Below are 14,248 nucleotides of genomic sequence, written 5' to 3'. Positions count from 1 at the left end.
CTCTGGGTCGCCGTGGAAACTCGCCTGCTCCAAGTCTGCAACACAAAAAGTGACCGACAGGTGAGGCAAGACAGGTGAGACCGTCGAGGTGACACTCGACAGGAGAGAGTGGACAGGTGAGACTAGACAGGAGAGAGTGGACAGGTGAGACCGTAGAGGTGACACTCGACAGGTGAGAGTGGACAGGTGAGACTAGACAGGAGAGAGTGGACAGGTCAGAGTGTACAGGTGACAGTGGACAGGTGAGACTGGACAGGTGAGACTAGACAGGAGAGAGTGGACAGGTGAGACTCGACAGGTGACAGTGGACAGGTCAGAGTGGACAGGTCAGGGTGGACAGGTGACAGTGGACAGGTGAGACAAGACAGGTGACAGTGGACAGGTGAGACAAGACAGGTGACAGTGGACAGGTGAGACTCGACAGGAGAGAGTGGACAGGAGAGACTCGACAGGTGACAGTGGACAGGTGAGACTCGACAGGAGAGAGTGGACAGGTGAGACTGTGACACTCAACAGGTGAGACTGTAGAGGTGAGTCTAGACAGGTGACACTCGACAGGTTAGAGTGGACAAGCGAGAATGGACCCTGTGATGCCAGACAGGTGAGACCCGACAGGTGAGGCTGGACAGGTGACACTCAACAGGTGAGTGTGGCTGGACAAATGAGACTCGACAGGCGAGGCTAGAGTAAGACTCAACAGATGACAGGCAAGAGTGAACATGTGACGCCGGACAGGTGAGACTCGACAAGTGAGAGTGGGCAGGTGAGAGTGAACAGGTTAGGCTGGACAGGTGAGAGTGGAGAGACGGGAGTGAACAGGTGAGGCCGGACAGGTGAGCACATTTCATTTCATCGTTTACCCTCCGACATGTCGATAAGCTGGGGGGTGGTTGCCCTGGAAACTGGGAAACCGCCGCTCTCGAGTATGGACGCCTCTTCATCCGACAACTCCGAGTCCGTGATGGCCATCGCCAGAGCCGTGGTTTTCACGTCCACCTGGAATCAAACACAAGCCCTTTCAAAATAAAGGTACAAACAGGAAACAATCCCCTCTGCTCGTTTGTCAAACGGTTTCGTTCATCTAAGCTCAACAACAGTAAATTATACACGCTTTTATGTTAAAACATTATATTAACTAGTAAATTAAACGTGTGGACACATTTTATTACAGTTTTCTAAATATAAAAATAGAATGCATGTTGTTATTTATTTTTACTTAACCTTTCATAAACTCTGATATATAAAATTATTTTACTCTTTCTGATTCACAAAACTGAGGCAAACCAAACATTTTTTGCATTAAATATCAGTTAAAATAAACATTTTTCTGCTTGATTTATCAATAAACTGACAGACTGAGGTCTACAGAAAAAGAAGAAATAATTAATCTAAAGAAGTTCAAGAACAGAAGAAAAACGTCAACATTTATCAGTCGGGTTTATTTATTTATTTTTTTTAAAAAGAGCTCCACAGTGAGATCCGAAAGCCACAAACGCAGGAAAAAAAATCTGATTGGGAAACGGACGAACGTGTAGATCCAAGACCTGTGATCTGATCCAGCATTTGAGAAAATAACCTGTCAGGCATGGCGGTGGTGTAATGGTGGTATGGAGCTACTTTTGATGAGTTATTTGTGTCTAAATCGGAATTCTCTAACTAAGCCAAATAAGATTGTGTTTTATTGCATTTTTACACCTTTATGTTAAATTGCTTGAATCTTTTTAAAGAAATTATAGTTTTTTAACATCCAAACTGTAATTTTTAAGGAAATTTTTGGTGAAAAAATAAATACAACTGATTTTTTTTTACAACATGTACAAAATCTTTAAAAAATAATTATTAAACATGCTCTGTATGTGTTCAGCTGCAGGAAATTGTATTCAACTATCATCAAAAACTCAATAAAATTAAAACATAAAAACGATTAAAGGCAAAAATTTCAATTAATTTATTCTTTTTTGTCTTCATAAGTTCTGTCTTTCCCTAAAAACTTGACTTTACCCGACCTCTAAAACGCCTGACTCATCATCGCGCTGCACTCCATCATTTACATCCCAGCAGAACTCCCACAAACCCTTGCTTCTGTGCCTGTTCGTACCGTTGGGGCGAAGCAGGACAGCTCCTCCTCACTCTCACTCTCGCTTTCCGTCTCTGCGCTGGGCTCGTCCCCGTCCTCCACCTCCTTCTTCACCTCTGCCGTGAACACAAACGGGAGAAATGAAGGCTCCTCCCCCCGGACGAGCGAGGAGGCGGGTTCTCCTCCACGCCGTGCGACAAAGCAAGACGAACGGGTTTGACATAGCAGGATGATTCTGGTCCAGTAATCGTCAAAGAGAAGATATTTTTAAGAGCTGAATGTTGTTACAGTAACTAGGAGATGATTAAAAACAGGTCTATGGTCGGTTTGACCAGTAGGGGGCAGACATGAGCAACACAAGCTGCTGAAAACATGATATGACTCAAACTGAAAGTGAAAGAGAAAGAAAACACTCAGCACTAAAAGAGTAAAGGAGCAGGAAACTACAAACATTTAATCTAAAAACTGGTGAAGTCAATGTTACAGCACGGCAGTGGAAGCTTAATAGTATGGGATTCTTTTATTTATTTATTTTACTGAAAAACAGATTAAATGCTCTGGAAACTGATCCTAAACACAGCAACATTTAAGATCGTTTGAGCTTAAAAAAATAGAATAAAACTTTATTGATACGACGACAAGGACATTAATGTTACTATAGTTCTATTGAAAAATCAGCAGTAAATAAATACATAGAATAAATGCTACATTTTACATTTTTATCTTTTAGCCGATTTGAGACATTAAATATTTTATACACAATAATAAAAAAGGTAGAACTAAAATAATGTAAAATAGATGATTTAAGAAGCTAAACCTCGTCTCTAGACAGACCCTCCAGGATTTGGTGGCAGATTTTTAGGATTTTTTCTGCAGCTTTTGTGAAAAATTGCGATTACATTTTTTTAAGCGCCTAAAAATGTCAATCATGAAATAAAATTTACATTCCAGCTCTTTTCCTTGTGACGTGCACTACGTAAATACAGCATCATTATTATATACAACATCGTGGTGCTTTCATTTGACTTGAATAGAACCGTGAAACACAAAAGGAACTTTTGGTCCTCCCCGCTCACAATAACCCAAATATTTGTGTTTCAATTTAAACATACTTTAGAATATTATAAACTCAAAAAACAGCATTAGCAGATTAAGCCTCAGATCTCCACAGAATCTGTTTTTTTGAATTTCTAAAGCGTCAGTGGTGAGTCTGATAGAGGCAGACTTTGAGGAGCGGATCTGGTTTCTTCTGTCAGTAATGATCTGCTCTGTTCGGGAGTGCAGGAGGTTCTATATGGAATTATGTTCCTGCGGCCTCTAAATTGTTCTGAAATGGTTCCAGATTTTCAGAGTCTTTCTTTAGCTTCGTTTTTATTAAATCTGAATTGTCGCAAATTGGATTTTCGATAGTACGGTAAATTCTCTTAAGCCTTAACAACCCCCAATAAAGGGCATTTTTTCTGTTGCTTATTGCCTTGGTACGGAGACATCAAATTAAAAAAATTAAAATTAAAGTAAAAAAAAGCCAAAAAATACATTCAGTTATTCAATTTTTTTTACTTCAATTTTTAGAAAAAAACAATCTGGTGAGTAACTGGTGTGCACCAGAGAGTAACTGAAAAAAATGTTTGTTTTTTTTAAAAATTGCAGTTAAAAAAAAATCTAACTGGTGTGAACCCGTTACTTCTGTTGCACATCAGTCAGTAACTAGATTTTTTTACTTCATATTTTATTTCTATGTCCCTTTTGTTGCTCCGTACCTTGAAGAGTAATACACACAATGATTATTTTTGAAAAACATGTTTTCTAAATGTTAACCACCATTTGGTTGAGGAGGCAGTTTAAATGTTAATGGAAACAACAATCTAAAAAAAAATGTCTTTATGCTTAGAGGAGGTGGTTTTTGGGTCGTATTGAAATAGACATTTTTCGCAAAATTGCAGCGGAAACACTTTTGAATTAAAGGATCTTCTCAGTAGGAAGAGTCCGCTCTGAGCGCTGCACAGCTTCATCTGTAACCTCGTTTTTGCAGCCTGAATACGACGCTTAAGTCTCCACACTCACTCCTCTTGTCGTGCTTGCGGTGCTCCGTGCTCATGCTGTAGTCCAGCTTCATCAGGATGGGCTCCAGGCCCGTGTACATCCTCTGGATCAGCTCGTGATACACCACCAACGGCCAGAGCAGCACACTCAGAACTATCCAACCCAGAGAGAAAACAACAGATAGAACTCATGAAAGCATCTTATTATTTTAAAACAGGGTCACAAAATGATGGAATAATAAGATTAGAACTTAAAGTTCTGGTTCAAGGCTGTACCTGATCTCTACTATCAACACTGCTTCTAGTTTTTGTCTTATTTTGAAAATCAGCTATCTCGTTTAAATTAAAAATGGTGAATAACTCCAGCAACTAAGTTCTGAAAATGTAAAATACATTATTATTTTTTTTACTTCCAGCTTGAAGATTAAAGGTAAAGGATAAAAAAATTAACATAAAGCTGAAACGGGGTTACATTTTTAAGATTCTGTAAAATTGACTTTTCAAATTAAAATGCTTACACATGAAAAAAAAAGTCTGAACTGCTTGAAGATATTTTACAACAAAGTTGCTAATTTGTAGAAGTTTTTTTTATGATTTGTAAAAATGTAATGAAGGCAAAATTACAGTTTTTTGTTTATTAAATGCCATTAACATTGAGAATTTAATTCAAGTTCTGGTTATCTTTCAAGATTAATCCAGTTTTGTTTTTAAATAACTCTTCATTGCGTACTTTCTGTGATAAGATTACTTCTTTAACTTTGCCATTGAATATATCTTAAAATGTCCTGCTGATAAGGCTTCACAAATCAGAAGCTTTTATTTTATCAAATCTTCGTACTCTGTTTTGTGTATGACCCATTAAAATGTGATGATTTTGGAAGCTACAAACCTAATGCCAACTTCACCCTCGTGGGACTTTTAAAGTGTAATAACTAAAAAAATGTAAATTAAACTTTATTAGCAGCATCTTTGCAACTTTAGAAAGTCAGTTTTCTGTGCAAACCTGGGTGTGTGGGAACAACTTAAATCCAGGTTTCTCTTATTTTGAAGTCGAAGGCTCATCGTCTGTTTCCTCTTCGGCTCCCCCCAAAAAACTTTCTAAAATGTCTGTTTTTCCTTGCTGTCTTTGGGATTCTAATTTACGCTTCGAGAAACCGAGCGACTCCACATGCGTCAAAAGTGAGTCATAGACGGATGAATCTGGTCGTTTTTCAAAATAAAACTTCCTTTTAAATTAGTAATGAACAAAACTGAAATATTGCAAGTTAGTGCATTTGTCTATTTTTCTGTCTGCAGACCGGTACCCGTCCGTGGCGTTTAGTGACTCACCGATAATGTAGGAGATCATGATTCCAGGTACGTAGTGTCCAACCACAGCAAACACAAAGGAGCCGCTGCACATCATCGCACAGAACTGAGGAGACATTTGAAAGAAAAACATCTGAGTTAAATGAGAAGGCTCATGCTTGGTGTTTTCTCAGTCGTACCTTTCCATGGTTCTGGCGTTTGAACTGCAGCATCTCCTGCAGATACATGCAGCTGGTCAGGTAGCTCTCCGCCAAGTGGTGGCTGAGCTCAGGAACGGTGAGCAGATGCTGCTCCGAACTCATGCTTTCACTGGATCGAGCAAAACAGAAACACAATCCTGAACTCTACAGTGTTTGAAACCACAAAAAAGACTCTAAATGTGCAGAGAATTTAATATAACGATAAACCACTAAAGGATGCTGGGAAATATTCATGAATGACACACCTTTGTATGGGAGGAGCCTCTACGTGCTGAACTGCAGAAAATAAATAAATAGAAAAAGTTCAGACATTTTTCTTTTTAGAAATCCGTTTGTTAATGTAATCAAGATTTAAAGATTTTGAACGATATTAGGGCTGCCACGATTAGTCGAATAATTGACGACTAATCGTATATTAAAATCATGTGTTAGCATGTGCTTAAACTAGGGCTGCCACAATTAGTCGACTAATCGAATATTAGTCGTTACTTAATATTATATGGAGTCAGAATGTAGTGAAGTTGAAAGTTATAATGGAATTCTGCTAGCTTTTTGAACTATTTTGATATTTATTAAGGTTTTATAAGCTGATTTGGAGTTTAGCTAATATTTCAGCTACATGCTAGTTTGGGTAATTTAGGCTTTTTTAGTTTTTTAGGCTGTTTTGGAGTTTAGCTAATATGTTAGCTAAATGCTAATTTAACATTTTTAGGCTATTTTGGTGTTTAGATAATATTTCAGTTACATGCTAGCTATTTTGGCTAGTTTAGCATTTTTCTAGTTTTTTTTAGGCTATTTGGTGTTTGGATAATATTTTAGTCACATACTAGCTACCTTGGTTAATTAAGCATTTTTATTGAAATTTGGAATTTAGATAATATATCAGCTACATGCTAGCTATTTTGGCTAATTTAGCATTTTCTAGCTTTTAGGCTATTTTTGTGTTGAGCTAATATAACAGTTACAAGCTAGCTATTTTTTTCGCTAATTTAGCATTTTTCTATTTTTTTTGGGCTATTTTGGTGTTTGGATAATATTTTAGTCACATGCTAGCTATTTTGGCTAATTTTGCATTGTTTGAGTTTTTAGGCTAATTTGGAGTTTAGCTAACATTTCAGCTTCATCCTATCTGTTTTGGCTAATTTAGGCTTTTTTCTAGTTTTTTAGGCTAATTTTCAGTTTAGCTAATATTACGGCTAGATGCATGCTATTTTAAATAATTTTGGCTTTTTCTATTTTAGGCTATTTTGAAGTTTAGCTAATATTTCAGCTGCAACCTAGCTGTTTTGGCTAACTTATGCTTTTTCCAGCTTTTTAGGCTATTTTGGCATTTAACTAATATTTTAGCCATCAGCTTCAGCAATTTTATCTATCAATTTCAGCATCTTCAGCTATTGTCACTACCATCTTCAGCGGCCAAATTCAGCTGTGAATACATCTGGTTTTAAGTTCGTTTAAAGCTAATGATGGCTAAGATGTGTGCTTTACACCCAGTTTGCACATGAACCGATTAGTTGACTAATCAGAAAAAATAATCTGTGATTAGTCGACTGTTAAAATAATAATTCATGGCAGCACTAAACGCTATAAATGCGCAGTTAAAGATGAATTGGGACTTTTTCCTGGAAAGCACACAGACTACTTGCTTTCTTTTTATGCGGCGCAGGTGAGTTTTAGTTACCTGTGATGGTGGGTAACCTGGGCTTCCACCTCTCCAGCAGCATCAGTCCCAGCAGAGAGACGCTCAGGATGAAGAGCGGCCGCAGGGAGGTGGAGTACAGGAGCCTGTGGACACCAACCAGGAAATAAAACCACATTTTTCCAACAGTTTCTGGCTTTGAGACAACATGATGCAAGAGGAGGAACAGCTAGGATGACTAAGTAAACTAAAGCTGAGTCAGGAAATCCATAGTTTGTGGGAGCTCGTAGCCTTCTAATGACAGTTTCACCTTTAATTGGACCGTACCACTTTCAACCTTTGGGTGAAACCATTTGTGGTGGGAAATAAAACTGGTTTTGACGTAAATTTCCCACTTTTATAACCAACGAATATTTACTTCATTTACGATGACAGTCCATTAATGAACACAAACCGACACTTTTACGAAGGAATTGTTCGTTTTTTGGCTCCCATGAAGCCTGGTTTTGTTCCTAATGTTTCCATTTAAAGTGGCTGGTAAGCTAGGTTAGCATCAGGCTACAGACGCGGGATTAGCTAAATTATCCTGACATTTATTCGTAATATGCTAGCTGGAGTTAGCCGCGGAGCTAGCGCGAAACATGACGGGACTCGACTTTTACCAGAACAGCGTGTTGAGCGTCAGGACGGCGGAGATGCTGTACAGCGGCCTCTCCCAGACCAGCAGCCTCTGCGCCCACAGCAGCAGGGAGTCGTACGGCGACAGCCAAGCCTGAAGACGCTCCTGCAGGCGCTGGAGCTCCGGGTCCCCGTCCCCGCTGGCCTGCTCCGACGCCCCGGCGGTGAATAAATCCTCCAGGCCGACCGAAGAGGAGGGAACCAAGGGGCGACTTGTGGCCTCCTCTTCGCTAGCCATGTTTGCCCCTACTTTGTTATGTTGTTTTGGAGATCACGGGGTGTAAGGAAAGCTGAGCGTCAAGTACCATTGGTTTTTATTAAACTCAAGCTTCCGGTTGGGTCTTTCAAAATAAAATAAACACGGGCAATCATTTAATTTATATAAGCTGCGAAGTTATCATCACCGGGTAGAATACAGTTTTGCGAACTATAGTTCACTAAAATAAAAAAAATATATATTTTTTTATATGAAGAGAAAAAAAATCCGAAATTGCTATAAATATTAAAAAAAAGAAAGCAGCATTGAAAAAAATAGATTACTATAAATATGAGTTCTACCAAAAACGTTATTTTGTAAGAATTGAAATAGAACAAACAAATATGCTTAGGTCATTTTTTGCCACAAAATGTTATAAAATGCAAAAAAAAGTCGAATTTTGAGAAAGTTTCGGATGTCTTATTTTGAAAGTGACATCTACTTCCGCCTATGATTTCCGCTAACTTTAACAACCATGCAGATGTGGGAAGACGGTGAAAAAATAGTCACGTGATTCCTTGTTTACAGTAACAACACGACAGAGTCTCAATGTACCACCAAGTGGTTAGATTTGGTATTGCATTTTACGTAAAATTTACAGATATCTTTTTTTAAATAGACAATTTAACTTTTTTTGTCATAAATACAAATTTTAAAAAATGCATAAATAAAGACAATTTGATATTTATTTATCAGACAAAAAATAAAAAATAAAAAATGCATTCACAAATGTAATTTTATTACAAAAATATTGAGAAACAAATCAATCACTTGGAACAAAATATGGTCATTTCATGAGGAGGTTTCAAATATCCCTCAGGGAAATGTCACTCCATTTTATTTTGAAAAGAAATTCTTTGTTGATGACATCCTAATGTTTACAGGAAGTTGGTCAGTTTAAAAAAATACAGAATAACACTATATACACAAGGCTAATCAACATTTGAAATCTGAACATTTATTCACATCTGGCTCCATACAAATTTGTTTTGTTTTTTTTTTTACTTAAAATTAGGGAAAACAGGGTGGCTCAAAACCCCTTTAGGACAAAAGTGCATCGATACCTGCAGGTGTTAGGACCATCGCCTGCAGCAGGTCAGACAGAGAAATGATGCCTTTGACCATGTCTGCCGAGTCCACCAGAACCAGCCTGTGGACCTGAGAGGAGAAGGAAAACAACAACTGTGTGAGAATTTATTTTAAAATAAAAGATAAATCCCAGAAGAACACAAACCTCAGCTTTGACTATGCGGTCTAAAATTGTTTCCAAGGTTTCGTGGGGGTAGCATTTTATCACACCTTCGACGTAACAGGTGCGCCTGTGGACGGCTTCCTGCATCGTCATGTCCAAGTTGTTGTAAGTCTTCTGGGCAGCTAGGTTCTACAATGGAACCAAAAGGGAAAAAAAAAAAACAGATTTCGATTCAGAACCCAGATTAGGACAGCCTCTTCCACAGTACTTACAATGACGTCAAACCTGGAGTAGAGCGCCACCACTTTACCTGAGAGGAAGAGGCAAACACCCTCAAACAGGATTCCTCTTAAAAGCTCATGAATAAAACCAACAACCAGAGGAAGACTACCGTGTCCGTCCACTACAGGGAGTGCAGACACCCGCCTTTCGACAAATATGGAAAGAGCATCGTAAAGGGTAGACGTCAGCTGGACCGTGGCGATGTTGCTGAAGGTTCCAATCCCGAGCTCCTGGATCGGCCGGCGTATGAACCCGGGTGTGGGGAGCTTTTCCCTCTGGAACAAAACGAAAACGTTTAAGTAAAGACTTCACTTAAACTCTGATAATTCACCCAAGAGTCTGTGGAATCCTTAGTGGTTACTTGCGATGTTTGGCTTTTTTATTTCCTATCATTTGGGATGAAATTCTTTTCTAGCCAAAAAAAAAAAAGGTAAGAAAAATGCAAATTTGGATCAAGAAAGGGTTACAAAGCTAACCAAAAATAGTTTAAGAAGCCATCAATAGTGACATAAATGATGTATAATATATAAAAGATCTGTGAATAAATGGAGTATTTGCTGAAAATTACTGCTGAAATATTAAGGGAGCTTAAAAAAAGTGAGGGAAAGCTGAACAATGATGCTAAATTAAAGCTGAAAGTCACCTATTGATTAACACAGGAAAAATGTAAGACAGCAGAATGATCATAATCATATAGTTAAAAAGCAGTTATTTATATCTAAAAATGTCAAATAGATCCTAGTGATAAACCCTGGTCAGAGCTGCACCAAATTCATGAATTTTTTTTTAAATGGCGGCTTTTCTGTTGGTCAATCTCCATAGCAACCATTTTATTTTTTGCTCGACTGGTGGTGATGAACATATTGATGTCATTTTTAGAAGAATCGGCAAAAGTAAATTTTTGGATTTCCTTAGCAACAGAGGTTTTTTTATTACTAGCCACGCCCACATTCCTAATAAAATCATATTGTGTGTTACATTGTTTTGTTCAGCTCGAGCCACCGATTCATGCATCACATTTTCACTATGTCTGTATTTGATCTTATTGTTTTTAATTCTAAATCTAGTGGTAAAACAATCGACACAGCAGAAGGACATATGAAAAATATGGAATTATAAACCTAAATTAGCTTAAAAGAGAAATATGCTTTAATTATAAACCTAAATAATGCTAATATTGGTGGTGAGTTTAAAACCTAAAAGAGTGGAACTGTATTACAGGTTGTAGCAACTTCTAAAATTTCAAAATAAAAGCTCATGGAGCTCAAAAGCTTAGAATCTATATAAAAAAGCCACATTTCTATGGTGTCTCACAAAAATATGGAGGAACTTGAGAATTCTCTTGTGGGTGAGGATGTGCAGGACGTTCCCCGACTCCGGATCGATGACGGGCAGCCGGTGGATTTTGTATCGGAGCAGGGAATAGATGGCATCAAAGAGGCTGCAGAAGGAAAACGAAAAAATGAAACTCGTCATCGGGGAAAACAGGTGAGAGTCCGCGCCACGCCGCCTCTGAGCTCACCTGGCCTCTGGGGAGATGCTGACCAGACACTGACTGGAATAACACAAGTAGACGTCTGGACAGAACATGAGAAGAGCTCAAGTGGATTCAGCAAAAACGCAGAGATCACGGGGTCTATCTGTGCTGCTCATTTACTTTGAAAGGAATCACCTCTCCATGTTTCAATCTTGTGGCTCTCCAGTCCGTACATTTGGACCTTCATGTAGAAAGCATAACATATTAATAGAAGCTTGCAAACATGTTTATAGTGTCATTCCTAACAACATGAGAAAATAATTTAATCAAAAAACTGCGAAAAAAGAAGCAAAAATATCTCAACACTAAAAATAGCTAAATAAATATCTATGGACACATGGATGTAGAGAAAAAAAGACTTAAACGTGATATTAAACAACAAATAAAAAGTAAAAATAAGCAAAACAGAAACAAATTCATTAAAAACCCAGTAAATTAGATTAAAAAACAGCTCAACTGATCTCAATTATACATGTAATGACCAAAAAAACATTACCAAAAGATGAAAAATAACATTTGTAAACAGAATATTGGCTGTAAGTACTATATATAGCTAAAAAAAGGGTGAGAATTTAAATAAAAACAGAATATTTCAAAATAAAAGCAAAAAGAAAATACAAAAAAATAATAGCTGTAAAATAATCCCAAACTATTAAATAAATAAAAACATTCCCACAAGAAATTCATGATTGATGGTAGTTTAGTATTTATAGTTTTAAAATAACAACTGTGGGAAAAACACAAAAACATCTATATTTATCTTTTTATCCAGACTCACCAAAGGGGATTTGTAATAACAGTGAAGGATGTTGATGAAATCTGTGATGGTCAACATTCCTGCAGCAAGAATAATAATAAACAAATAAGTTTATAGCTTTTACTGTATCAAAATGAGACATTTGTTTGTGTTTTTAGAACTAAAAATCTTACCCACAAACCTTTGCAGCTTGCTGTCCCACAGAGGCGCAGCTCTTAAGCCGTTCGCCACCAGAGCAAAGAATGCCGTCTTCACCTGAGAGGTGGAGGAAGTCGGAGGTCATGGTCATGACTGTTCCCTACAGGTGTGAATAAAGGTGTATGTGGGCGGAGCTAAAGGCAGGAGGTTTCTCTACTTGGATTTGTTGGGAAAACTAGCTTTTGAGGAAAAGTGAGAACGATTTCTTCAAGAGGGAGCAGATCTAATAATAGCAGCAGCAGTACATCCTGTATTTTCTATGTCTTTTCAGTCCAAATTTTACTTTTTTTCAGTGAATCTGAAAGAAAAAAAAAATTTCCAGCATGTAATTTTCTTCTTAACTCATCCATACCATAAGTCTTCCTAAAATGACTTTTTTTGGGTCTTAGTATTTCTAATTTTCTTTCTTTCCTCTATTGAAACTGAAAAAGTGGAGTTTAAAGAAGATCCAGGACACTTAAAGTGCTAGTTCTACAAATTATTTAACTCTTTAGCTCAATTTTAAAGGAAAGAAAACTAGATATATGCATTACCAGCAATAATGCAAGTGTGAGTGCTGTAAGCTGAATTTGGACTTCTGAAAATGCCAGAGTTGAGAGCTGAAAATGCTGAAATGAATAGCTAAAAATTCTTAAGCTGTTAGCTTGACAAAATATTAACTAAATGTAAAATTAGCAAAAAAAAAAAAAAAGTAGAAAAAGGTCTAATTTTGCCAAATCAGCTAGCACAATGCTAAAATATTAGCTAAATGCCAACTAAGAATACAGAACTTTTTTTGTCATATTTCAACAAAACAGCTAGCATAATTCTAAAATAAAGGCAAAACGTCAAATTAGCATACAGAACATTTTTTAAGTCTTATTTTTACAGAAAAGAGCATAATGGTAAAATATTAGCTACACTCAACATTAGCCTAAAATACTGCATTAAAAAAGTCTAATTTTGACAAAACAGCTACCATAAAGCTAAAGTATTAGCTAAATGCCATATTAGTATACATAACTTTTTTAAGTCTTATTTCAACAAAACAGCTAGCATAATGCTAAAATATTAGCTAAACTACAAATTAACCTAAATAACTTTTTTTTTTAAAAAGTCTTATTTTAACAAAACAGCTAGCATCATGCCAAAATATTAGCTAAACACCAAATTAGCATACAAAACTTTTTAAAAAAAAGTCTTACTTTGACAAAACAGCTAGCATAATGCTAAAATATTAGCAAAACGTCAATTAGCATACAAAACATTTTTAAGTCTTATTTTTACATAAAAGAGCATAATGGTAAAATATTAGCTACACTCAACATTAGCCTAAAATACTTTATTAAAACAAAGCCCAATTTTGACAAAACAGATACCATAAAGCTAAAGTATTAGCTAAACTACAAATTAGCATACAGAACTTTTTTTTGTCTTATTTTGACAAAACAGCTAGCATAATGCTAAAATATTAGCAAAACATCAAATTAGCATACAGAACATTTTTTAAGTCTTATTTTTACATAAAAGACCATAATGGTAAAATATTAGCTACACTCAAAATTAGCCTAAAATACTTTATTAAAACAAAGCCCAATTTTGACAAAACAGATACCATAAAGCTAAAGTATTAGCTAAACTACAAATTAGCATACAGAACTTTTTTTTGTCTTATTTTGACAAAACAGCTAGCATAATGCTAAAATATTAGCAAAACATCAAATTAGCATACAGAACATTTTTTAAGTCTTATTTTTACATAAAAGACCATAATGGTAAAATATTAGCTACACTCAAAATTAGCGTAAAATACTTTATTAAAACAAAGCCCAATTTTGACAAAACAGCTAGCATAATGCTAAAATATTAGCTAAACTACAAATTAGCATACATAACTTTTTTAAAGTCTTATTTTAACAAAACAGCTAGCATAATGCTAAAATATTAGCAAAACATCAAATTAGCATACAGAACATTTTTTAAGTCTTATTTTTACAGAAAAGAGCATAATGGTAAAATATTAGCTACACTCAAAATTAGCCTAAAATACTTTATTAAAACAAAGCCCAATTTTGACAAAACAGCTAGCATAATGCTAAAATA

General features: G+C 36.4%; 2 protein-coding genes across 4 annotated transcripts in view; both read right to left on the bottom strand.

The window, feature by feature from the left end:
• Positions 1-8,667, bottom strand: part of retreg2 (reticulophagy regulator family member 2) — a 10,664-nt gene extending 1,997 nt beyond the window's left edge. Inside the window, exons 1-8 of the mRNA XM_024294306.2 lie at positions 7,929-8,667; positions 7,309-7,412; positions 5,873-5,903; positions 5,607-5,736; positions 5,449-5,533; positions 4,142-4,273; positions 2,099-2,193; positions 861-996 (exon numbers count right to left, since the gene is read on the bottom strand). Of these exons, the coding sequence (XP_024150074.1) occupies positions 861-996; positions 2,099-2,193; positions 4,142-4,273; positions 5,449-5,533; positions 5,607-5,736; positions 5,873-5,903; positions 7,309-7,412; positions 7,929-8,182 (967 nt within the window). The 5' untranslated portion in view covers positions 8,183-8,667. The remainder of the gene's footprint in view (positions 1-860; positions 997-2,098; positions 2,194-4,141; positions 4,274-5,448; positions 5,534-5,606; positions 5,737-5,872; positions 5,904-7,308; positions 7,413-7,928) is intronic.
• A 251-nt stretch (positions 8,668-8,918) lies between these two features.
• prkag3a (protein kinase, AMP-activated, gamma 3a non-catalytic subunit) overlaps positions 8,919-14,248 on the bottom strand; it is a 6,940-nt gene continuing 1,610 nt past the window's right edge. For 2 of the 3 annotated variants that reach the window (XM_024294302.2, XM_024294301.2), the window contains exons 4-12: positions 12,142-12,223; positions 11,990-12,048; positions 11,332-11,392; positions 11,197-11,251; positions 10,989-11,115; positions 9,784-9,949; positions 9,665-9,702; positions 9,435-9,581; positions 8,919-9,358 (exon numbers count right to left, since the gene is read on the bottom strand). In XM_024294302.2, the coding sequence (XP_024150070.1) occupies positions 9,242-9,358; positions 9,435-9,581; positions 9,665-9,702; positions 9,784-9,949; positions 10,989-11,115; positions 11,197-11,251; positions 11,332-11,392; positions 11,990-12,048; positions 12,142-12,223 (852 nt within the window). In that variant the 3' untranslated portion in view covers positions 8,919-9,241. The remainder of the gene's footprint in view (positions 9,359-9,434; positions 9,582-9,664; positions 9,703-9,783; positions 9,950-10,988; positions 11,116-11,196; positions 11,252-11,331; positions 11,393-11,989; positions 12,049-12,141; positions 12,224-14,248) is intronic. The other variant, XM_024294303.2, reaches the window with a different exon arrangement.

The sequence above is a fragment of the Oryzias melastigma genome, linkage group LG2 (assembly GCF_002922805.2).
Source record: "Oryzias melastigma strain HK-1 linkage group LG2, ASM292280v2, whole genome shotgun sequence".
NCBI lineage: Eukaryota > Metazoa > Chordata > Actinopteri > Beloniformes > Adrianichthyidae > Oryzias > Oryzias melastigma.
Note: the sequence above shows the minus strand (reverse complement) of the source record. Positions and strands in the feature narration are given on the sequence as shown.